Source organism: Corvus hawaiiensis, chromosome 16 (assembly GCF_020740725.1).
Source record: "Corvus hawaiiensis isolate bCorHaw1 chromosome 16, bCorHaw1.pri.cur, whole genome shotgun sequence".
NCBI classification, from domain to species: domain Eukaryota; kingdom Metazoa; phylum Chordata; class Aves; order Passeriformes; family Corvidae; genus Corvus; species Corvus hawaiiensis.
In genome coordinates this window covers 3,879,010-3,905,000 of record NC_063228.1, presented here as the reverse complement: position 1 = coordinate 3,905,000, position 25,991 = coordinate 3,879,010, and the positions used below count along the sequence as shown (strand labels likewise).

Below are 25,991 nucleotides of genomic sequence, written 5' to 3'. Positions count from 1 at the left end.
ATCGGTACCCTGCACGCCAAAGGGTTAACAGCTCTTTGTTCCCCTTAATTTTAATCCCCGCCTGGGTCGGCGGCTCACGTTGTTCGGATCTGCTAGAGAGAAAGCGTTAACTATTATCTGCTTCTAGCTTGACCATCTGCTGTTGTAGAAAATTCAAAACCCTGGAGATCTACTTATATCCACATCGTAAACGAGAAAAGATGTTTTAATTAAGGGAAATCAGGTTAACTTAGCTCTAATTTACAAGCCGCCTGCTTAATGAATTGTCTGTGCTGCTCTCTCTTTGTAGAGAGTAAATCTGAGGATCTTTTTCCTCTGCAGTTCAGACACTAATTAACTAATCAAGAATTTTAGTAGCAACCCGACTTTCCTCTAATAGTTTTACCTAAAGCCAGCCTGGTCATTGCTTATACAAATTGCCAATTAAATTTGATTGATATAATGAAATTGGATTTTATTTTCACTTACCTTCTCCCTCCCCACCTCCAGACCCCCCCACCCCCCCGGTGATCCCCCGGCCCTGGAGCGGGGCCGCAGGCAGGGAGCCGGTCCGGGGCCACCGGGGAGCCTCTCCCGGAGCCCGGCCCGGTCCGAGCATCCCTCCCGCCGCCGGCCCAGGCTCTCCTGCCTCTGGAAGTTGGAGGGAAAAGCGAAATCTAAGCAGCCCTTCTAAAAATGCATTAACTGTTTCCAAAATCTACATCGCCGCTTAATTAAATATGTTATCCTGTTTATAGGATCTGTGGCTAATTATTTAGAGTCGTTTAATCTACGCGATTTGCACGTTAATTAAACAGCACCGGGCTCATTGTGCGCTCCGAGGGCCCGCAGCGCCTGCTAGGGGCTGCCCGCAGCCCTGCACCCGCGACCCCCGGCCCGGGGGAGCCCCCGGCCCCGGGGCAGCGGGGTTGGAGCGGGGCGGGCACGGCCAGCGGCGCCCCCCGGCTCAAGCTGCCCACGGCAAGAGCCAAAGATGCTGGGACGCCCCCGGAGAGGAGCAGCCTGGGGGGACCGGGGAGGGGGATGCAGCTGGGAACACCCAAAGGGGCTGGGGGGGACCAACGGGGATGGAGGGGGCCTGTGGGGAAAGGGGGGGGACACGGCAGGACGGGGGGGAGTGGGGAGACCCGCAGGGATCGGGCCCCGCTCGCCCCCCGGTATCCAGTGCCGCTCTGTGGCGGAGTCCCTTCCGTCCCGGTGTCCCCCCTGCTGTTCCCTCCCCTGTCCCCATCTGTCCCCCTCGGAGCTCGTGTGTTTTGGCCTTTGTGTCCCAGCCTTGCTGCCGCCCCGCTCCCATCTCCTTCTGCCCCATTAACCCCCGGCACGAGTCCCGGCGACAAAAGGGCTGCAACCTGATCCGGGCTTGATTGAATCCCTATTGTTCTCCCGGCTAATTCCCGCTTGTCCTCCCTTCCCCGCCACGGGCAGGGGAGGCCCGGGTGTGTAGGTGGGGGTGGCTGTCTCTTAATTGCTTAAAAACTAACTGCCCCACCACCCGAGCGCTGAGAAACCCGCAGCAGGTTGGGAAGGGGTGGCTGTTCCTTGGGAAATGAATTCATTTAATTCCAAGTTTGTCCCTGGGAAAATGCTGCCCACCCTCGTCCTAGGCATGTCAGGAGGAATAGTAGGGCTTTTAAACAGGGGATTAAGGAAAGTGGTCACTTTTGACTCAGTAGGAAAAATCCCTCCGTGACGGTAATGAAAGCCTGGATGATATAAGTATCTTCTGGTTCACAATAGCAATTAATATGGTAATATTCTACTATTAAAGATGCTAACATTAAGATGGAACTTGTACGCGGTTAAAACATTTAATAGAGGGGAAAATGCATTCCTCAAGCATCAGGTAACAAAGTCAAACGGAAAAGGGGGGAAACGAAAGTATCTTAAAATAACAAAGACCTCTATATAATTTGGAAAAGCTTTTAATACTCCCTTCCTCCCCAAGGAAAACTTGAGGCTCTTTGAGAAGCGGGTGTTAGCGAGTGCAGGAGGAGGGAGTTTGTGCTGGGTGGGGAGAGCTGCATTGGTGGGAGCCCAGCCCTCTTTGGAGACCAAATGCAAGGGGGGACATCTGCAGTGACCAACTGGTGACCACTGGTGTAGCCTGTGCTAGGACAAAGACATTGCAGCATCACAATATTCCAGAAACATGGGGGTTGGAAGCTGTGTCTGGAAAGCTCTGGTAAAACCTCTGCTCTAGGCAAGGCCAAGTTCAGAGTGAATCCAAGCTGACCACAACCTTGTGATGCAGAGATGAACTGCATTCCCCAGGGATGGAGGTCCCAGGACCTCTCTGAGTTCTGTCCTGGTGCTGCACCACATTAATCCTGGTTTGTTTTCCCACTCAGGTCTACCTGTGCATCCCCTGGCTTGCCTTGGGATGCCTAGTCCCATGCAAACACACCAAATTGTGATTGCATCACAGGGAACAGCAAAATCTTTGATTTCTGCTGGAGAAGGAGGAATATTAAGACCTGCTCACCTCTGCCCTGTGAATCCACTTGGTTTGATCAATTTGCCAGGCAGAGGACAGACGCAATTATGCAAAAATACTCTCTTAGCAGAGTTTTTTAAGTATCAGTCTACTGGGGAGAAAATTACAAAGCACTTATTTAAACTACAGTCCACACTTTGATTATTGCAAAAGCCTTTTCTTTTTTTTTTTTCACCTTTGTTTTCAATTAAAAACAGTCAGGATTTAGGTTTTTGCTTTTCACTACAATAAAAGTAATTTGCAAAGATAACAGTATTGTGGGAATGAAGGAACCTTTCAGCTGATCACTAGAAGAAGCAAATATTTACCAAATGGCTCTGATGATGAATTGGAGACTGATGTGGAGAGTATGATCTTCATCCTGGCTACAGCTTTGCTGACTTCATCAAATCTGACCATCTTGGGTTTACAGTTATTTTTTCTCTGAAATGTAGTTTTCCTGGGAAGAAAAAATGTCTTCTGAAGCTTGCACTACTGCATAATTTATTTAAAAGAAACACTGCCTGGCTGATGCCAAGGATTCACGTAGGTCATTCAAGCTCCAGTCTGACCAGTTAGTTCATGTTCCCTGCCCCAGGTTCCCTCCTTCCGTGTCTTTTCCTTCAGGAAAGTTGCACGTGCAAAGCCACTCCCAGGGTAGATCCTCTGCTAAGTTCACAGCTGCATCAAAGCCGTGCATCACAGGAAGATGTGAATTCACTTTCACCAAAACTAGAGAAGATGGAGAGGAAAATGGATGCAGAACAGGTCACTGAGGGGCCAATGCCAGTAGAAGTGTCACTGTCCCGTGCTGTCCCGTGTTGGAGGTTACACCCCTGTGGGTGCTGCTGAGGGTGCTCCCTGACCCACACTGAAAGGATCAAGTCGGATCAGCAAAAGCTTTGTGTTTAACTTCAGCTCATTCTGATGGAGCTGAGTAGGGACCAAGCACTCAGTCCAACAGGCAGATCTGCAGGGACATGGATTGTTTAGCAGCAAGGATGAGTGTTGGCAAGCAACCTCTTCAACTGGGAGATGAGTGTTGGTTGCAGCCTCTTGCCCTTCCCACAGCCTTGTCTCCCAAAAATCTCCCCATGACATGCTCAAACTTGGCTCTGTAGCAAGTAACAATGCAGTGATGACATGACACAGAGCAGTGGATCAAAGTAGAAGAATAACGACCAAGAAAAGTTTGTGTGTTTAATTCTCCTTCTCTCTTTTCCCTCACTCTCTGCTGTTATTGTGATATTAGTTAAAGTTGAGGACATCAAGGAAAATGAGGACCCTTCAAACAGCTGCTCAGCTGGAGTCAGCATAATGAAAGCTGAGAGGCAGCTTGCCCCTAGGACTGTTCCCAGCTCTGCTGCTGGAGGTTTATGTGGGTAAAGGTGACCTTTGTGTCCTCTCCCACCCTTGTCACCTTGTCTAGTCTGTGTCCAACATCTCCTGGGGGAGACCATCTCACCATGCACAGAGAAGCTCAGCCCTGCAGGCAAAGGGGCTTTGTCAGTGTGGAGGCTCCATCAGCACAGGGGCTTCACCAGTGAGCGCTCTGGAATCAACTGTAATGCAGATAAAGAGGTAGGAATAGGAAAAACCAGAAAAAACAGCTGCTGAAATTGAGCAGTGGGTGACACTGAGGGAGGAAGAAAAAGCCTCAAACTTTAAAGGCAGTATTAAAAGAGGGCATGCAGAAAGTGAAGTCAATTAGCCAAAAGAATCGTTTGCTGATGGAGGTCGTTCGGCTGAATTCCTAAAAGGATTCATGAATCGACTAAAAATACCCTTGGGATAGCTTGAATATGGACTGAGTTACTGAAGGGCAATGCCCCAGATGACCCAGGAGACCCTTTGCAGTCCTACAATATAAACAATGATGCCATTAACATTTGTACTAAGTACCTGCTCGGGCTCCTCGAAGCGCTCCGGCTCCCATCCGGAGCAGGAGCTGAGCCTGAGAGATGCGGTCTGTTCCTTAGCCCAGAGGGCATCCTTTAGGTACCACCCCAGTAGTCAGGGAATTATGGAAAACCCTCTTGACAATGGAGGGAGCATGGAGAGGCCACAAAGATCAGTGGAAAAGCCTGATGGGAACTGCAGTGCTGAAAAGAACAGTGGGAAGGCTGGAGAAAATCATTGGCGAGCACAGAGACCCAGGGCACGGGGCCCTTAATGTAATGCTGGGGAGCCACTTGCAAGGTACAGGGGGACAGGGACAGTCTGGGGAATCTGCAGGCGTATAAGTGTGGAAACAAAGCTAACTACATACCCAAAAAACCAGATGGAGTTTGGGCACATTAGGAAATACAGCAGGACTGTGTGTCCCACCAAGATGTCCCACCAAGATGCTCCAGGTGACCCTTGCCATTGGGATGTGCCATCCAGCTGTGGAGCAGTGTACAGACCCCACATGGACCAGGGATTGTGTGTTGTACCGACTGTGGTAGGGGAAAAACCATTTTGTCATTAACTGTTTCTCTTCCCCTGAACATCCCTGATGATTAGACCTGACTGAAATGACACCCATGGTGTCACCGCTGGACATTGTCCTGGGAGGTGGCAGACCACTGTCACACCTCACATACATGCACAGGCTTAATGTGAAGGCAAACCTGCAGCCCTAAATCTCTAACTTGTAATTCAAGTACTGAGGATAATAACGAAAACAAGGTTAGATAAAAACATTCACTATCAAAATTTAATTATGCATCCACAGGCTGAGGCTCATTATTCATCCTCCAACCTGGAAACAAATTAGTCTAATGAAGCCATGAGTTAAAATGGAGAAAGGATGTAAAGGCTGGAGAATATTTATGTCTGTGCTCGTGTGTCAAAAGCAGCACTGAGCTCTGGGTGCTACATTTGTCACTGGAATCAGGTGCTTCCTAGATGTGGTGGCGAATCCAGGACCTGGATTTTGCCATGAGCAGAACAGTCGCTCCTGAGTGGAAATCTGAAGCAGTTAGAGATTGGTGAAATGTGGGGGCTCAGTACAGGTGTGGGGGCTCAGTACAGATATGAGGGCTCATCAAAACCAGATGTAATCAGAGCCCAGAGGTCTAAAGAAACCCAAATACCAGTGTCAGCTGCCTCTGAGTCACTCTGACTGGGGGAACACATTTTGTGCTGGCACAAGCTCCCTGGTGACAACCAGAGTAGCCCCATGGAAAGTTTGGCTCCAGTGACCTCTAGTAAATGGGAAACCAAATCTCAGGGGTTGGGAAGAAAAGAAATTGGTAACTAAGTATAGCGGGATGGCAGCTCTCTGTGGGTTTATGGTGCAAGTGTTTAAGTAGACAAAGGCTATAATTAAACTGCCCAGGAATGTTTAACCACAGCAAGGAAGGTCTTTTGCCCTACTCCTTCCCTGCAGAATTTGGGCAGAAATGAAATTACATCGCAGGAAGGGGAATTGGTCCCCACTTAACCCACGCCCTCTGCCACACTCCCCAGGCCTGGGCTGGTTGCTTTTGCCACCTATAAAAGTCACCCACGAACTGTAACTCCTGGCACAAGTGGGTTTGAGGATAGCTACAGGCTTTTCCACTGCACACCATGGCAAGTCTGCTGATATATAGCTCAGGTCTGAGCTCTGCAGCAGAGTGCAAAAGGTTCAAGCGACCTAGTAAAGACCGTGCCAGTACCAGAGAACAAGTCCCCGTAGGCCCCCGCCTGAGCCATTCTCACCGCTTTATTCTCTCGCTCCCATCCTAATGTGCTTAACTATAAATGACCCCTTTATTTTTTACATCTCCATTTCATTTTTCCCCTTCTTCCAAGAAAGCAGTAAAAGCAGGGAAGCCGAGAAGCAGAGCTCTTATTGTAAAGTGAGTGCTGACACGGAGCAATTCTGGGGACCTCGCAGCTCACGTTGAACATTTGTAACATCACCAGGAGCCTCTGGGCTTCTCCTCTGAGAACCAAGCCCTAATCCTACTCCCAGGTGCCCAGAAGAAGCCTATTAGGATCACACAGGCAGAGGTGAGCTGCTTCTGCTCTGGAGGCCCTGACATTCACCTGCTGAGCTTGGCACTATTTTATTTCCAGTTTTGCTGGGCGTTTTATTCCATGCTGTCCCAGGGTTCTACACAGGGATGGCAGACTGGGGGTGAAGACAACTCGGCTGAGCAGGCCCCCCTAAACACAACCCCCTCTTTTGTGCTCTTTGTCTCCGATATGCAGAAGATGCTCAGCCACCCTGGGCAGAAGCACAACATCTTGCTGTTTATTAGTATAATTTTTAAAGGTGCCTCATTGTATTTATTTGCTGTGTGGTTAAACATTTATTATTTATATTTAATTTTCCCAGATTCAAAGGGGCATCACTAGTGGCTGAGTGCCTGCAGATTCAGTGCTGCTCCTTCACACACTTATTTATGTAACCTTGGCCTCCCCCGAGGGGCTCCCGTTTCACTATGTGCCATCGGCCTCTTAATTGGCCTCACAGATCACGCCTTCTCCTTTGGCTCACCCAGGTCCCTGTGACTCATAATTTCTAAGATATTAAATGTGGTTGAAACAAAAGAGTTCAGTGAATTAAAGCCAGGAAGTTTCTTACCCCTCCTAAACCTCTGCTGCCAATTCCCTCTCCAGGATGATGGCCAGACTGGGGTCATCACCATTGGTCTGGAGGGCTCAGGGAAGGACCAGGCTGTGTCCTGGGCAAGGGGTGGACATCCCAGCCATTGCAGTGCCTGGCTTTGCACCCAGCTGTGTCTTCTTGATAAGAGCATTTGGCATTAATTAGTCTCCAAGCAGCTGATTAACCCGCGGGGATGTATGGAAGCTGGTTTTGCTATAAGATACTACAAGAGAGGCAGGACTCTCCTTGGGACAGCTTTGCACAGCCAGTCCAGCCCCCTTGGATGGACAGTGGGTGGTGGGATGGGGGAGGCCCCTCCTCTGCCTCTGAGCCACCCCAGAGCCCCCTTCCCCACTCCCTAGCACTGTAACTCTCACCCAGCTAAAGGGTGGGGTACCAAACTTGTAGGGGCACCCATGCTGGGCCCCTTACAAAGACACAGACTCTGGGTTCTAAAAAATGCAGTTTCCAGAGCCATGGAGACTAGGAACTGTCAATGGCATTTCCTGAGAAACAAAACCACATTGAGGTGACGGCTTTGGATGTTCCTTTTGTGACACACCTTCCTGCCAATGCACCCCAAGCATCTTAGGGGCACATCTGACCCAAAGATGCTGCATTTCACTTCCAGCCACCAGCCCTGATGCTTCATGAACAAATGAAAATGCACTTAAAGCTAATAAACTTTATTTTAGACAATACAGGTCCTGTAGCAAGGAGTTCCACGTGTCAGCAACAAGGCAAAGACATCTGGACAACTCAACCACGTGAGGTTTTCAGTAGCATAACTAAACATCTGGGTGAAGGGGGCTGATAACCCCAGTACATTTTTATCCAGTTGCCAGCTGTTAGAGAAACTTCACTGTCATAGGTAAAGCTATTTCAACATTAATGGTTTTATACCTTCTCCTTAAATATATCACAGGCTATACTTGGAGATGGAGTTTGAGAGTAAACATTGTTATGCTGGAGCTGTCATCTGTGAGTAATCACAGACCTAATTGAAGCTGCCCAGCCTATTAAATAAACATTCTGCATAAACGAGGGAGCAAAGAAATACCCTTTAGTTTGGTAATAGTAGAAATGATGGAAACCAGTACCTGAGTCAGGGACCAGGGGGATGAGGCTGGAGTAGCAGGAGAGGCAGGGAGGGAGGTTTTCCCCAAGCAGCTCACAGCAGCGTGCTGCAAAGCAGCAAGAACCAGAAAGCACCAGCACCCAGCTTTGGAAGGGAGAGCAAGGAGAGTGCTTCCCTGGGTCAGGCCTGGATTTTGGGCACTGCAGTCTGGAGGAGTCTGGTTTTGTTGCATCCAGGCAAATGTGACTTCCCACCACCTACTGTTAATAGCCAGGCTAAGGCTCGCAAAATTGCCTAATAGAAATCATCCTCCCAGCATCAACTACTGCCTAATCACCCCACCAAAATGGGCAACAACACAATCTTACAGTGTTTCTTGTGTTCCTTGGGGAACCACCTAATCCTCCCTGTTGTCTGCCAGTTTTTCCTTGTCCTTGAGAATTTCATGTCTAGAAAAGGCTACAGCTTTCGAGAGCTTTCAGCACTCGCTGCTGGGGGCTCTCCTCCTGCTGCAGTGCCAGGGGTGGCACAGGGGCATCCCGGGCTGTGCTCTGGGGCTCGTGCTGCACAGTGGGCAAATCTTCACCCCAGTGAATCTCGCAGCACCCTGCCCCTCCTCGCCCTCTCGCCAGATGCTGCGCGGCTGCGTGCGAGCGGCGCTGCCTCTTTGGGAGGTGATGAGAAGAGGGTGATGCACCGAAGTGACATGCTCAATTTCCCTCAAAGATGGGGCAGCCACAATAACATTTCTCCTGCTGATGGCGTCCATGTGTCTCTCCCTTTTCACTGGAGCTCTGTTACACACCGGGACGTGGTAGGACTGTGTGTGCACCTTCTGTTCCCTGAGCCACCCCTGCCTTTCTGGGCAGGACGAGGCCTAGCCTTCTGTGGTTAGTTTAAGAAAAACACTCTCTCAGTGATCAGGGCCTGTATGAAGTAGATGTATGGTTTCAATTCTGTCCTTGAGCCATGGATCATTTAATGTTGTCAACACATATACATCCTTCTCAAACATCCCACTGAGAATTTCTAGGGACTGTAGACAGCTTAAAGCTAGCGTTACAGCAGCAGTGGCTTCATATTTGCTTTCAGATCCACGTGCATTTTTTAATACTAAAGCTTGCATAATTGCTGCTGAATTTCTAAGCAACTTCTTCAAAGGGGCAGAGGCACATTAGCAGTAGAGAACTGCTGGTGGAGCAGAAACAAGGCTTGTTGTGGGCTTATGGCTTGCCGGCAGCTGCTCAGAGATGGTGTTTGAGGAGCCCTGAAGAAGGGCTGGGTTGGGACCTCCCAGCTCGGCGTGTGCTTGAGCAGGTTTTCTTCCTGACCATCGGGGCACTTGGCGTGTGCTGCCAAGCAGCCACGGATGCTGCCTGCATTAAAAGCATTTTAGTAATGTACTTATTTTGCCAGGGAAGCTTGCACTGACATCCTGCTTTGAAAAAAAAAAGTAGGATATGGCTTTGCCACCTTTTTCCTTTTTTTTTCTTTCTTGTGAGTGAGGTCTGGATGTGACTAGAAGCACAGTGAGGTGCTACACGCAATGAACATACCCTGCCAGGCGAAGGGGCCATCACAGGGCTGATTGAGGCAGGGCTATAAAAGGGGAGACAAGGTGGTTCCTCACTACACGAGAAGGATTTTCTGGTCTTTTCCAGCTGGTGGAAATGGAGTTGTAGCTGGGTGAGGGCCAGTATCTTCTGGTTTTGGGTGTTGCAGTCTCTCTCTGATGCCCCTCTGATGTGTGCTGCTGTTGCATGGGAAGGACATCGAGCTCAGGCTGGGATGCCCATCACCACAGGCTCAGTTTCCCCTGTGTAAAGGGCAGTGACTACCTCAGGGAGAGGGTCATCCTCCTCTTTTAGTTGCCAGCTGCTCTTTTGGGTGCTGGGGGAAGGGACCAATGTCTGCTGGCTGGAGCGGGAGAACAGGAGGCTGTGGGTTTGCTGGAGAACCTGCACCAGGCTTCTCCTGAGGGGTATGGATGGGTATCCAAACACTCCTCTGCCTTTGGAAATGTAGAAGGGCTGTGGGTGATGATGGCTCCCTGCACATGCAGCATCTGGGTTTGGGGATGCAGGGCTCTCCTGCGGGCACGGGAGGCAGCTCCTTCCTTCCTCCCCTGAGAAAGGGCATTTCTGGGGGTGACACCAACCTGACACGTTCCCTTGTACTGAGGGAGCTGTCACGTCTCCACCACCCCAGCTGCTGCAGGGCCTTGCACAGTGCTACCTCCAAGGCACCTGGTCAGCCAAACTCCATTTACTGTGTCTTTATTTATTATATTGGAGCCCAGGGTAATTACTTTACAACTCTGAACATTAAATATCATTTGTCTTTTTCCAGTAGGTCCAAATCTTTATGAATTTTATCTGACGCTTGCTCCCTTCAATTATCTGTCATTAGAAAAAGTTTACTGCTGCTGCAAAAATATCAATTTGCCAGAGGTTGCAATACATTTACTCTCCACCTCTGTAATTTACAAACTTACATTCTATGATTAGAAAGAAAAATGGCTAATAGGAGAAATATTCATGCAAAATCGATACTGAATAAGATGCTGCCACCTTTTGGCTTAACCTAATTCTACATCTGGGGCCAAATTCACTCCTGGTGTAACTGCTTTCCTGGGAGAACAGCTACAGCTGTCCTGGAGCTGGCTGTGAGGGGCGGAGTGGGACGAGGAGACGAAGCATGATCCGGGGGGCCCAGCCCCTGACTGTGAATGGGGTATGGGAAGCTGAGGTTGTGGGGTTTGCAGGCTTTGGTGAGAGGAAATTCTCCGTAGCTCCACGTCTGCAACAGAAATTTCCTTCTCACACACCCAGAGCCAAAGTGGAGGTTCCTGGCAGGTTTGTCTCTCCCTCCAGCCATCCAGGAGGCTGTTCTTGGAGCTGTGTCCTGGACACAGGGACCAGTCTTGGGCTATGGGCTTGTGTCTGTGCTGATACACTGGGAAAGGGGGACTGGGATGTGCTGAGGCTCAGCACATGGCTGAAGTTGTTTAACCAAGCTCTGAACTGGTTTGATAGTTCATCTTAGCTTGTAGGCAGCCTCCTCCCTGCCTGACAGCGTGCAACACAGCGGGACTGGCAGCACTGTCAGTCTTGGGAGCTCCTGAATGCACTTATTCTTCAATTACATGTCACTGCGACGGGCCGTGGAGCCCAAGTACTGCTGTGCTTTCAAAAGAAAACAAACCAGCGTTTAATTTTCATAGCAAAGATATTCCAAAGTGCTAAGTGCTGCAGCAGAGCAATTGCAACACTGCTCTGTCTCCTTGCCCAATGACACAGGGGTTTTTCAGCTGAATACCAGCAAGCATGTGATTAAAGGCTCTTAGGATTCTGCCGTTGTGGGATTTCCAGCAGAACTTGCTATTTCTCTCATATCTTGCCCCTTTGTTTCCCCGAGTTCAGGGCAGAGTCTGAATTTGGTAATTGCCACCTGGATTTGCTTTGCTGTCTTCCCAAGGAACTTGTTTGAATAAATTGAATTGGCAAATGTATTGTTCAGCTGCAAAGCATTGTGTCAGGAATAATGCAGGTATTTCCAGGCACTCTATTACTGTTCTGAGCACACTGCCAGGGACAGCGAGCCCAGACAGGAGAGCTCCCTTTGAGATGCTCCCTCTGCTTCCTCTTCAGAAAGAGGCACAGGTTTTTTTGGTTGGTTGTTCCATCCTCTAAAGCAAGAGCAGAAGGAGCTGTTGGAGCTTCCCTGGCATGTGCAAAACCCCTCATCCAGTGGGGAATTTTCATTTAATAGGACCCTATGGCTTGCACTCATGTTTCCTTCACTAAAGCAGACTTGGGTGCAGCAGTCACCTTGTTTTCCATGGAGCACCTGAGCAGTCAGTCCCACAGGTGTCAGCATTAGGTCTGTGTCAGTAGAGCTCAGGGCAGTGTGGTGGGGACAGACAGGTCCTGGGAGTGAACCCCCCTGAGAAGAATAGGGAATTAAGCTGCAGGATGGGGTTAGGCTGTGGAAACTCAGCATTCAGGAGCTCAGGAGCCTAATCAAGGCACTAACCAGGTGCTGGGCAAGTTCTTTGTGTTTGGGGCTGTCACCCACTGCATCTCTTTTCTGCACTGGTGCTTCTAAGATGGAGGTAATCTGAACATGCCAAGGCATGAAGTTTAAAGTTCCTCAGCGATATAGGCTCACCTGAATCCCTCCTAGGATGTCATCACAATGCTAAATGTTTGATATTTCAAGATAAAGATACTGGTGCATAGCTTTCCCTTTTTCACTGACTTACGGGCATGACTTAGTGCTGGGTCAATGGCTGGACCTGATGAGCTTAAAGGTCTTTGCCAACCTAAAGAATTCTATGATCTGATGACCAAACTCTTTGTGAGAAATGAGCTCTCCTGCCTGCAGCTCCCTGGGGGGCGGGGGCACAGCCAGTGCACACCACCAGGTCAGACACACCAGCCAGGCACAACCGTCATTGTGACACTGGCATCTCTCCCAGTGCCAACAAAGCAGGGACAGGAGCCCAGGACCCCCTTGAGGAGAGCTGTAACCAGTGGCAGATGGCACCACAACACTGCAAACCTCGTGCCTGCGCTGCCAGGTGACCAGATGTCCCCAGGAGATGCACGGGGCTCTCACAGGTGAGTGGTCTCACTGCGAGGATGCTCCATGGGACAGGGCACCACCTCCTGCCTCAGCTGGGTCTTACAGAAGGGAGGGCTGCCCAGCTATTTAAACCCCCCCAAAATCTCAGTGTGAGGATTTCAGCGCTCTGCCAGGTGCGCAGGGCCCTGCAGCAGCTGCGTGGCCACAGAGGTGACCCCGCCGTGCGGGTTAGCAGGGACATGGTGCCACCTCGTGGCACGCGGCTCCGAGCCTCACGCGTCCCTGTCCTTGTGGGATGGACACCTTTCCAACGGGAGCGTCACCCCGCGGGTGCTCCACCACCTCCCAGGGCTGCTGGTGCCTCCAAGGTGCTGCGTAAAGGCCTGGTAAAGGCCACCAGTAAATGGGTGGTTGGGACTGGTGGGTGGGGGGAAACAAGCAGAACAGCCAAAACTCTTGTCCTATCCTCCTAGTTCCAGTATGGTCTGCAGAGCGGCTATGACCCAAATCAGAGTCATCACTTTTGGAGATGATTTCTTTAGAGCTGTCTGCCCACTATGGGATTCATGACCTAAGGGGTCCTTCTCCCCTGTCCAGCTATTCCCCCCTGGATCTGTCCTTTTCCTTCTGGCTCCCGAGCTCTGCCAGGACCCCCCTGCTCATCCTCCCCTGCTGACCTGTGGAAGGCCCACTCCTCCGTACCAAAAATGGCTTTGGTCCCCTCATGTGCTGACAGCATAAACCAAACCCCACTTATGAGGGTTTCAGGTCTATTTCTTAATGCTACAAATCAGGAAGAAAGATGGCTCCATTTATCTACACAAAAACAGGAATATCAAAGGCATTTGTTACTAAATCATCATCAGCTGAAATGCTTAAGGAATAGAGTCTTGGTTTTCAGTGAAACGCTTTAATTCAGAACCAGCAATGCAATGAGTAAGAAGTATTTGGGGTCTAACTTCCCTTGATGCCTAGGAAATCTGGGGCTCAGTATTGCTGGGTCCTGTCATGCTGTTTGCAGTAGGGACTCAATAAAAAGACAATTGTTATCTCAGGAAATCTGCCATGGAGACCCTGAACCTGTTTTCTGCTAGGTAAGACATTAGTGTTTGATCAGCGAGCAGAAATCACCTGATAAGGGATTTATTTTTCCACTACTATTAGAAAGGCTGTTGCAATGACTCCCACCCTTTGAGTTAGCATTTTCAGAGCTACCCTCTGTACCCATCCCACCGCCAGCTTGACTGCTCTCTGTGCTCCTTCCTTTTGAGCTGGGGCATTCCCAAACAGCAAAGCAAATGGATTAATTCTGCTGATTTTTTTGTTCCTCCTGTACAGATCCTTCCTGGGTGCTCTAAAAGGGGGTTGGAGACATAGTGGGTATCCGAGTCAGTGGGAAATATGATGGGGTTTACCTCTAAAACACCAAATATGAGATTTTCTCCAGAGGTCCAAGAGCTGGAATTGGGAGCATTTTGTCTCTGAAGTTCAGCCGACAAAGCCAAGGGTTTTTTCGTATAACCCAAGGAGATGAGATAACATTCCTTACAGGTATATATCACCAAAAATTAGCCATCAGAGGTGATCCTTTCCAGTTTATTTCATAGTTTAGGGAGAGGTTTTTTAAAGAAGAGACTGTTCTACTGAAGAAGTGAGCTCCTGCTGGTACAATGGTATCTGTGTAAATCCGGCAGCAGAACGGGGGCTGCCGATGAGCCCTTAGGCACTTAGCAAGGATTTACCAAGGAGCCTAAGGGCTGATACACACTTGAAACTCAATGGGATTTAGGTGCCTAAATGCAGTAGGCTGCTTGGAAAATCCCAGCCTTTGAAGTTAAAGTATGCACTGACAAAAAAATGGCTAAAACCCCTTAAAATAATAAACGTCAGACTAATGCCACCATGAAGGCAGTGGGTGCTTGGAGTTGTGCACCCGAAACAAGGCAGTGGGAGGTGGCCACTGAAGGCAACCAAGAGGCTCCACCAGCATGAAGAGCTCCATCCCTGGTGTCTCCCGCTCCATCAGGAATTGCAGTAGGGTTTCTCCAAATAATTTCCCTTTCTGACAGATATCTCCTTGTGTGGGAATGATCCAGGATGTTTGGCTGGGGACATCCAATGTATGGGGAAGACATTAAAAATGCTTTTCTATTTTTTTGTGGAGAAGAATCTTAGGGCATTAAAAGTTGGAGAACTCATCTTCATTACTTCTCTTTAAAGTTAGTTATGAATTGAGAATGGCTCTGCTCATATTTCTCTTTTATTTGCTATCTCCCCAGGCTAAAGTGTTGTCTATTTATCTTACAGATTAGGTTACTTTTTATGGGGTTCCTGCTATTATATTTCACCTCTAACTTTGTTAGTTTGTGTTTGCTATTAAATTATGTTGAATAAAATGGGCGGCTGAAGGACATTTATCAGCTCCATCCTGAAATGAGGTTCTTAATCCTGTTTCTGGGCCTGCCCCTGTAGCCCAGCCCACGGGGACAGAATCAGGTATGTAAGAAGGGCAGCAGACGAGTGTTTGTATCAGCCACGGGCTTTGCAGGGTGAAGCTGCAGGAGAATCGTGCCTGTAACGCCAGTCGGTTCATGTACAGTGATTTTGGAGGCATCTCTTCAGAAGCGGGTTCTAATAATATTGACATCATCACAAGATAAGATCCAGGACTAGTTAAATCACAGCCTCGCAACTCAGTGCTCCTTTGAGGATTAGAAGAAGTCGCTGAGCTGTCACTCTAAAGCTGATCATGGACTCGTTTAACTATGTCATCCCATAAGACAGCCCTTTCAATTATGTCAACCTGTCTGCTCTCCCTAGACTCTAATTTTAGAGCAGCAGTAGCTAATATTCTTGGAAAACTGATCCGCCTCCACAGATCTCTCCTCTCTGTCTGCTGCTGTTAACGGAGTATCCTGTGGGGAGATCGGACTGCTTTACTTCCCCTCCTGTAATAAACCTAATAAAAATAGGTACCATTAGGTTCCTTTGTGTGTGGTCTCTTTAAGACACTTATCTGAGCTATGTAATGGAGATGTCATGTCTCCTCCACAGAGGGATCTGGCAGCACCACAGGGTCATTGCAATAAAAATAAAATTCAGTTTTAAGAGCTTGGTAGGAAATTATGAGCTGAAAAGCAGGACAATGGGATTGGAGTTCAGAGGCCTGGAAAAGGCAAATGAGAGCTGGAGTCACTGGAATGTTAATGCCACAGTGGTGGCTCTGCAGCTGGAGCAACAAGCAGGATGCTGGTGCAGAAGGACTGCACGAGGTGGCCTTGGAGCCACCAGGGACAGTGGACTCATCTGTGTCTTCTGGACGGTGCTGGGAGGAGATTGGGGCACACAAGGCAGAGAGGAGGTGGATGGACCTGGTTGTCTTGGCCATGGGCATCTCTGTGCTGTGCTGTCATAACCCAGGGTGGTGGGAAGGGAACAGACCCTGCTCTGAGAGACAGGATGGGAACCACATCCCTGGCTCCTCATCTGTGTCGTGTCTGTATCTGGCAGTGATGTTGGACAGTTGTTCCCCTGCTGTCCCATGAATGTTCTCTTCAGAAGCCTTTTATCCCCCCTTTAGGATGCAATGTGGGTCCTAAGGCAGACCATGCTGGTGTGGTGGGGTGCATAGTAATGTTTAATACACCAACAAGAGGCAGTCCCGTGGACTGGATGGAGAGGAAGGGAAAGACAAAGAGAAGAGTATGGGACATGGGGAAAAGCAATAGGCCTCCTCCCATGAAAGCTAGAAAGGAAGTAGAAGGGATGGATGGGGAAAGAGGAGGCAGAGAGTCTGTGCAGACACAGGGGAGGGAGGTGATCCCCATCCATTCCACCCAGTGTCACCATTCTGGCAGCAAAGGGGCCAGGCCTTCCCTTTGCAGATCAGGTTATGTAAAACTAACACTCCACAGGCTGCTGGGGAACGGTGCCTCCCCCAGACTCCAGCAAGTTAGTTACACATAGCTTTCCTTTCACAAATCCACGTTGGCTGCCCCTAATCAAATTCTGCTTCCCAAGCAATTTCCCTTGCTAATTCCTCCCGAATCAGCCCTAACCCACCTATCCCCCTTGTCGCTAAGCTAGCCAGCCTCTAATCACACACTGCACTGTGTGATCCCTTCCCAAGTAATACAGGGTTCGGCACTTTCCTCTGGTTCTCAGCAGCCTAACCTGTCAGGAGCAACCTTCTAAAAATATCACTAAAGACCTCAGCTAATTTCTAATCCTCATTTCTATTAAGACGGCTGCCTGTACTATGTGGGTTTCCAGACTTGGGATTTACAGTCTTCCTTAAGAGCATCTAATCTGCGCAGAGCCATTTCTGTTGTTATCCATAAGCAAACTCCTCCCTTCTCCACCACAAAACATGATCCCTTTGGCAGCGGCTCTCCAGTCCGCAGGGCACTCTCAGCCAGCCAGGGAAGACACCAGTCTCTTCCTCTCTGCTTAGCTCACCCCATTACTTTTTGGCAAGCCTTCCCAGGGAGATCACTGGGCTCCCACTCCTCTCAGGTACTGGGTAGATGTTTTGTATGAAACAAATTAGCCTGTGAGCTCTGCAGGATGTGGTTTTTTTTGCACCTCCCAAGTTTTTGAGTTGTGTAAATCGTATAAGGAAGCTGATGCATAATAGAGCCAAGCTCTTGAAGCACTTTGGATAACTAGACTTTCTCTTACTATTTGTATTTGGGTATTTTTTGCTGTTTCCTCTTCCTTTTTAAAATTCACCCGTCCCAAACTGCCAGAACCAACCAAGTCAGAAGAACAAAAGAAACAGAGGAGAGTGCTATACTCTGGCTGTCCCCTGGCACACACCAGGGATCTGGCTCAGCCCAGGCAAATGAAGTCTTTTTAATCACAGGCCACTGGCCGAAGAACCCTGGTGGAAGATGCTGCAGGATTGTATCATCGAGCGCCAGGCATGTCTGTGTCCAAAAGGAGCACTAAAGAACACCCAGAGCTCTCCCTGGGCTTGAGAGCACCAGGCTTTGCATCAAACGCCACAGTGGAGGAGGTGGAATCAGAGCCTGCCCTTCAAAACCAAAGATGTGTGGCAGAACCCAGTGCTCTGTCAGCACAGCTGTTCTGTGGAGTAAGGGTTTACATGAGGAGATTTGGTAATCTTATGGGTTCAGGAGAGAAAATTAATTGAAGAGTGGGAAGAGTGTCTAGCCGATGACATGGTATCATTTAATCCAGCAGGGAAGTGCTCCAAGTGGGTTGGCTGTCAGCTGGCACGCACAGCAGGAGTCACATGAGTGCCACGTTGGAGGGTGACGTGGAAGGTGGAGGAGTGGCACATGCCATTCCCAGAGTTTAACAGCGCAAAGTGGCCTGTGCAGGCAGTCAGCACATGCAATCCTAACGCGCCCCTTCGACCTCATGGCTCCACTCTGCATCTGAGTCATGCACTACAGCAGAGTCAGGGGTTTTCCGGGGAGAGCAGGGGCAGAACAACACTTTGTCATTTCTCAATCCTGTAGCAAATGTCATGAAATCAATAGTCCTCCTCTGTTCCGTGTGAAGCCAGTATTGTCACACACCTCCAAGATCAGCATTTCTAAAATACACCTTGACCTCAAGGTGCCTTGCCAAAGTGAGACAAGCATTTAAAAACAGAGACCAGGTGGGAAAGTTTCTGGTTGACTTGTGCAAACCCACAGCTGCAGCTGAGGCTTGTTCACCCAAACCAGTTAGCACAGTCCACTCAAACCAGTTGCAGCCCATTGCAGCTTGTCCACCCTGACCAGTTTAGCCCATGCTGAAGTCCTGCAGCAGGGCCCTGAGCACCAGCCTGCTGTGACAGAGCTCTCATTAAGCTCTCTGAATTTATTTTGAAGTTCAGAAGTACCATAATTTAAGCATTGCAATCCAGAGGGATGGTGCAGCAGCCGAAGCTGTGACGAAAAACCGAAATAAGAATGGCAGTGGCAAAGGGCTATGGCACTCCAGTGATCCCAGTCCGACGTGGGCTTTACTGTGTCCTTCTCCCACATGTGTCCCATGGCTATGACAGCCCTGCACTCTGATCACTTTGGGCACCTGCACAACAGGGAACTCACAGCAGCAGCAATGCTTGTGGATGTGATGCCTTGCGGAAGCTGGAGAGCCCTTGCCTTCATTACCAACCCGTCTCACCTCCACCCTGAACCCAACTGCATGCCCTTCCCTTTGCCCTGTTGCCCCAAGTCCTTTCTCACCCCAATCCCCATCCCCATTCCCATTCCCATCCCCATTCCTATTCCCATCCCCATTCCCATCCCCATTCCCACCCTCATCCTTACCTCCATTCCCACCCTCATCCCTATTCTCATGCTCATCCCCATCCTCATCCCCATTCCCATCCCCATCCCCATCCCCATCCCCATCATCTCCATCCGCATCCCCATTCCCATCCCCATCATCTCTATCCCCATCATCTCCATCATCCCCATCCCCATCCCCATCATCTCCATCCGCATCCCCATTCCCATCCCCATCATCTCCATCCCCATCATCTCCATCCTCATCATCTCCATCATCCCCATCCCAATCCCCCATCCCCAATCCCCCATCCCCAATCCCCCATCCCCCGTCCCCCATCCCCCGTCCCCCATCCCCCGTCCCCATCCCCATCCCCAATCCCCATCCCCACCATCTCCATCCCCATCATCTCCATCCGCATCCCCATTCCCATCCCCATCATCTCCATCCCCATCATCTCCATCCCCATCATCTCCATCATCCCCATCCCCATCCCCATCATCTCCATCCGCATCCCCATTCCCATCCCCATCATCTCCATCCCCATCATCTCCATCCTCATCATCTCCATCATCCCCATCCCAATCCCCCATCCCCAATCCCCCATCCCCCGTCCCCCATCCCCCATTCCCCATCCCCCGTCCCCATCCCCATCCCCAATCCCCATCCCCACCCTCATCCTTACCTCCATTCCCACCCTCATCCCTATTCTCATGCTCATCCCCATCCTCATCCCCATTCCCATCCCCATCATCTCCATCCCCATCATCTCCATCATCCCCCCCCATCCCCATCATCTCCATCCCCATCCCCATTCCCATCCCCATCATCTCCATCCCCATCATCTCCATCCCCATCATCTCCATCATCCCCATCCCAATCCCCCATCCCCAAACCCCATTCCCAATCCCCCATCCCCCATCCCCCGTCCCCCATCCCCCGTCCCCCATCCCCATCCCCAATCCCCAATCCCCATCCCCAATCCCGAATCCCCAATCCCCATCCCCAATCCCGAATCCCCAATCCCGAATCCCCATTCCCCAATCCCCATTCCCCATTCCCCAATCCCCAATCCCCAATCCCCATTCCCCAATCCCCATCCCCATTCCCCAATCCCCATTCCCCAATCCCCATTCCCCAATCCCCATTCCCCATTCCCCAATCCCCATTCCCCAATCCCCATTCCCCAATCCCCAATCCCCATTCCCCAATCCCCAATCCCCATTCCCCATTCCCCATTCCCCAATCCCCAATCCCCATTCCCCAATCCCCCGTCCCCAATCCCGAATCCCCATTCCCCAATCCCCATTCCCCATTCCCCAATCCCCATTCCCCAATCCCCAATCCCCATTCCCCAATCCCCATTCCCCAATCCCCAATCCCCAATCCCGAATCCCCATTCCCCAATCCCCATTCCCCAATCCCCAATCCCCAATCCCCAATCCCCATTCCCCAATCCCCAATCCCCAATCCCCAATCCCCAATCCCCATTCCCATTCCCCATCCCCAATCCCCCATCCCTATTCCCCATCCCCCGGCCCCGCCCCCAGCCGTGACTCAGCCGCCCCCCGGCCTCCCATTGGCTGCCCGCCGGGCACGCGCAGCAGACGGCGGCGGCGGCGGCGCGCCATTGGCTCGGGCGGCCGTGACGTCACGGGGGCGGCCGTGCGGCGGGAGCGTGACTCGGCACGAGGCTGCGCTGAGTCAGCGCCCGGAGCCGATAAAGCCGCGGCGGCTGCGCCCGTTCCTCTGTGCCCGTCCGTGCCCGTCCGTGCCCGTGTTCGTGTTCCCATCCCCGGAGCGAGGGTCCCGCTGCACTATGGAGCTCCCGTGGCTGGGCGAGCACTGCTCCGAGCGCTCCTGCAAACAGCTGGGTAAGTGCGGGCTCGGACCGAAGCCCCGGGCTGAAGTCGCCGAGCAGCGCCCGCGCCGGCGGACTCGTCACGGAGGGGTAACGCGTGTACCGGGGGGCCGCTCCTGTCCCCCGAGGCTGTACGGGGCTGCTGTGGGTAGTGGCACGCACCAGTGCTGCTGCTGGAGTGCCCCCTCAGTCGGTCTAGGGAAAGAGTGCTAGCTGTTGTTGCTGTGCGTGTCACACTGCTAAGGGATGGCTTTTCATGAATAAAATTATTTTTGAAGCTGGGCTTTGGATTTGTACTTCAGCTCTTAGCTCTTGACTAGTTGCTTACTAAGGTTTCTGCATTCGAGGAGCTCCTGAGGTGCTTATGGCTTGTGTTCGTCTTACACTGCAGATAAAAAGAGGAAAACGTATCACTCTTGGGTTTTCAGTTTTAATATTTGTGAAGAATGATCTAACCTCTTTAGAGATAATTGGATTGTGACTAGACAAAAATTTCTTTAGAATTTGTAGCCTATTGTGCGTACCCTTAGAGTTGTTAACTTTGTTCCGTGAAAATCTGTTTTCTTTTTTATTCTTCTCCCAGATTTCCTTCCTCTGAAATGCGACGCATGTGGGGAAGTCTTCTGTAAAGATCACGTCCGTTATGATGACCACAAGTGCAGCTCTGCCTACAAGAAAGTGAGTTCCTGTATGACGTGAGTCAGTAATTCACCCTGCAAATTGCTAAGTCATTTGTAAGGGCTGCTCTGAACCTTCATCTGTGGTTTCAATAAAAGTGGATGGGAGAACCACAAGATGCAAGTTAATGATGCATCCAGATTTCAAATATATAGAAACATGACATTTCAGAGGTCACTACTGATAGATTCTAGTTTCTTTCTCTCATAGTACATCTCCTTAGAGAGGAGTGCTTTATATTTTAAATAATGTATTGTGGTCTAAAATTTTCTGCAGTCCAAGTCCTGTAAATTGAAGGACAACAAACATGAAACTACAGAAGAAATAAATAGAACAAGTGGCGCCAAACTTTGATCTCTGGCCTGTACTTGGGCTTTGAGGTATTCAAAGGCTGTAATTCCAGAAAAGCCAAAAGGATATTTAAAGTCAATTTACCAAATATGTTGCTACAAATTGATTTGGCAAAGCATGTCTGCATGATTTTTGGAAATTGATTTGCAGTTACTGTTGTGAAGTGTATCTTTAAAAGCATTAGCAAATGAGACCATGAAACACTTAGGAATATGCTTCTATCACCTATGGGTAAGAGAAGAGGAAAGACAGAAAAATAGGGTTGGACTTGATTATCTTAAAGGTCTATTTCAACCTAAACAATTCTGTAATTCTGTGATTCTGATCTGTGTTGTGTGTTCTTAGAATGTGCAGGTCCCCGTGTGTCCCCTCTGTAACACACCTATCCCAGTGCAGAAGGGAGAAATCCCAGATATTGTGGTTGGAGCACACATAGATAAGGACTGCAAATACAATCCAGCACAGCAAAAGCAGAAGGTAAGAAAACTGCTGCTGAAGTCTAAACTCTCTTCCTAATGCTTGTGAAGCTGGGCCTTCTGGCAGCAGACTGTGTAAAAACTTGCTCTGCTTCATCTTAGCTCTAAGGGCACTTGAACATTTGTGCTTCAACTTGGTCATTGCTCAGAGAAAGCAAACATTGCCAACTTCCTGTCCTCTCTTACTTAGATCTTCACAAACAAATGCTTAAAGCCAGGCTGCAAAAGGAAAGAGATGATGAAGGTGGTTTGTGAACAGTGTGGTGGCAACTTCTGCATCAAACACCGGCATCCTCTGGATCACGACTGCAGAGGGAGCAGCCAGCCCATCTCCAAGGCAGGGTGAGCTGTACTTGTGGTACTTCAACTCAAGATGAGATTTCAGGGCTGGTATCAGGGGTTGGTGGGGAGCTTGGACAGACAGGGAATTCTGGAAACTACAGGTCATCTCAATAAAATAGCCATGAGTTCCTCTTTGCATCTCAGGCTGAATTTCTGAAATGTCAGCCTTAATTTCTGAGCCAAGAGAAAAGGCTTATCAAATGCTTTCCTGAATTTTCAAGCTTACCTGTGTCAGTCTCTCCTAATTGAGAATAATCGCTGGCCAACTCAAGCACCCTTTGAGATCTGGCTCCAAATACTAGAATCCTAAAGCTCTGTCCAGCACCTTGAAGTAACCACGAATAATCAATACCCTGACAAGCCAAGTTTAAACTTAATTTTAATAAAAGATCTGTCTCTTGCAGGCAGACATACCTTGACTGTTCTGTGCAGTAGGAGTGTGAGATGTGTGACAGATGCAGATGATTAAACTGGATGGAAGAGTGGAACTACAGAGTGCATGGGTGCTGAGCCTGGTTGTATTTGTTCCTAGATACGCAGCTCTGATGAGAGCCTCTCAGCCCACCTTCAAGTCCCCGGGAGCAATTGGAGTGCCATCTAATGGGAATCGTCAGCACAACAGGTATCAGCGGCACAAGGAGTAAAAGCAAACATTTCTTAAGACTTGGCTGCTGTCCACACGGGCACCAGTGCCACTGTCACACCTCTAACTGCTCTAGAGTTGGTAGCTGACCTGTAAATGCTGTTGGGAGTGCAGCATAGGGGCTCTGACAGCACAGGTAAATCCCTGCTTCTCCACAGTGATTAAAGTGGCCACATAGCCACAAGCATGAGGACACCAAATTGTTGTATTTGCAGCTTGGTCTCCCACCTGCTCAGTGAGTTTGGAAAAGTGGTGTGTCATCAGAATGCTGAGGAAAGCACAGCAGACACCTGAATTAAATTAAATGGCCCAAGCTCTTCCCTGGCATGTTGTAACTCCTTGTGACTGGAAGTTTGAGCTGTGTAACCAGTGCATTTTTGTCTTTCAGGTGCAGATAGTAGAGGCTCTTCACATCTGGATCAAACCTTTATTTTAGAGTTAATCTTTTCTCTCTCTCTTTAAATTTCTACGCAATTAACTTATTTTTGTATCATAATTTTGTGTGCATTCAATAAACTGTTTCCCTTTCCAAGCCAATGTTACTTGTTCCTATATTTGGAATAAGAACTTCAATACTATGAAAAATATTTGATGTAGTAAACTGGGGGATGGTAGTAGGAGGAAGATTACAACTGGTACAAAATACAGCCAGCTTTGCTTAGGTCAGGCCAAGCCTGAACTAGGAATCTCCCAAAATGAGAATCTGAAATACAAGCTAGTGTCATATGTCTCAATCGAAGCGAGTTTATATAAGCTTCCTCTCGGTTTCTGAATGTCATTGGAAGAACTTTATAAATAAAGCTATACCCTCTTTTTTTTTTTTTTTTTTCAGGCCCTGTCTGAAGGCTAGTGCTCACAGAGGCACGTGCAGTATAATTCTTCAACACTGATTGCCTCTTAGACAGAAATCTAGATTTGCAGGGATATATTTTGTGGTTTCAGGCAGAAAAGGAAGCCAGAGAAAGTAGCATTAACTGTGTCTCATGTAATAAGGCCAAAACACAGCATTGTTTAGGGAGGCTGCTCTTGCTGTCTTCCTGAAAAGCTTGAACAAGTGCAGTCATAACAGATAATGCTCCATCTATTATCCTGATCAGCTCTCCAGGCTCTTTAAAACTGCATGAGTATCCAGCTGCTTAGCTTGAGGCCCGAAATATTGTAGGTTGATGAAATGGAAATGTGCTGTTAATGAACAATGCTAATTCCCCAGATGGGATCTAAGTAGGCCTCTCATCCAGCTAATTGTGAGAAAAATGCCAGGGCTTACTGACGGTGTCAGGGGGTCAGGACCTCAATTTCATGTGTCATTGGAGCCATTCCTCTGCATGCTGGGGCTGCTGGGCTGGAGTGCTGGCTTAGGACGAACTGGAGGGTAATTGCAGCCCCTTCAATCCCCTGCAGCTGTGAGTGCCCAGCGCTGCTGAGGTGGGAGGAGGAGCACTTTGCAGAGCAGAGGATGCCGAGTTCCTTGACCTGGGAATAATAATCTTTGGTGATTCTGTAAGAGATGGGAGTGCAGTTAATGCATGTGCTTCGTACAGCCTTGAGGGGTACTGCAGTTCTGCCAAGGCTGTTGTGTCTCTTCTCTTTAAACAGTTTAATCCTTGGAGTTGGAATGCTTCTTAAGGAGGAAATGTGGATTTATGGACCTTCACAGGGACAGCATGTAAACAGTCAATGCCTTGAGTCATAGGCCTTTCCTAAGAAAGGACAGATGTAATTTCTGGCCAGCACAGAACAAGTATCTGTGCTAGCTCATATTAATGTTTGGCCCAGTGTGATTTCTCATGCTAGAGAAGTCTTTTTGGAGAAGATCACAGCTAGTTGGCCAAACAGGACATGTAATATAGGTATGAGTTCCAACGTTCATATAATCTAATTTTTTGCAATCATGCAGCCAAGATTGCGATGTGACAGTATTGTAATACTGTGCTTAACCACAGGATGTCACAATAGGATATGCAATAACACAGTCTTTATTTTAGGAAGTCTAAACATAGAAAACATTCTTTCCCTAGCCACATTGGAGCAAAAGCTTAAATTACAACTTCAGTTTTAGGTACCACCACCCTCTGCTTATCCTCTGTGTGCCAATGCCCTAACTCAGCCATAGCACATTGCTGTATTTTATATACATTTTATATCTTTTGTGTATAATTTCTAACTGGTTCCATGTACCCCACCGGTGGTTTGGGAAGGGGATTCCATGGACACAGCCCAGGGCAGAGAGGCTCTCCCAGCCCAGCAGCAATGGCAGGGGGACGGGAGGGCACCTCAGTGTGGGGAGGAGGTGGAAGAGGAGGAAAGCAGAAGCTACCTCTTCCCATCAATGCCTGCAATGGTACAGGGACTTGTTTGCCAGCACCACCTGCTCCCACATCCAGCATCTCAGCTGCTGCTGGGATCCAAGCAAAGGGAAGCAACAACGCTGTCTCAGGTTGTCCTGAAAAAAATGTGTCATCTATGTGTGTGTTTGTGGCAAAAATTCTGGCCCTTAAATTGCCAAGAGTAGGTGGAAAAGTTTGTGCATGTGGTATTTATAGAAAATGAAAGCATGGAAACCAACTTGCTGCCTGGAAATTGTCCTCGGAGGTATTTTCTCGTCCTGTCAAACCACACCCTTGGCCTCTTCCCACGCATTCCACCAGAGCCCATAGGGACACGGGTAACG

The 25,991-nt window shown here is 49.2% G+C and overlaps 1 protein-coding gene across 4 annotated transcripts; it reads left to right on the top strand.

The window, feature by feature from the left end:
• The first annotated feature begins 20,641 nt into the window (after nt 1–20,641).
• Nucleotides 20,642–23,852, top strand: ZFAND2A (zinc finger AN1-type containing 2A). 4 transcript variants are annotated; one of them, XM_048321327.1, is made up of 6 exons: nt 20,644–20,843; nt 21,414–21,508; nt 22,205–22,336; nt 22,526–22,677; nt 23,210–23,299; nt 23,709–23,852. In XM_048321327.1, the coding sequence occupies exons 1-6, from the start codon at nt 20,789–20,791 to the stop codon at nt 23,716–23,718; spliced, it is 534 nt and encodes a 177-aa protein (XP_048177284.1). In that variant the 5' UTR covers nt 20,644–20,788; the 3' UTR covers nt 23,719–23,852. The 4 variants fall into 4 exon arrangements, with proteins under 4 accessions (XP_048177285.1, XP_048177283.1, XP_048177286.1 ...); XM_048321328.1 differs by lacking the exon at nt 23,709–23,852 and having other exon boundaries at nt 20,642–20,843; nt 23,082–23,302; XM_048321326.1 differs by having other exon boundaries at nt 20,643–20,843; nt 23,210–23,852.
• The last annotated feature ends 2,139 nt before the right edge of the window (nt 23,853–25,991 follow it).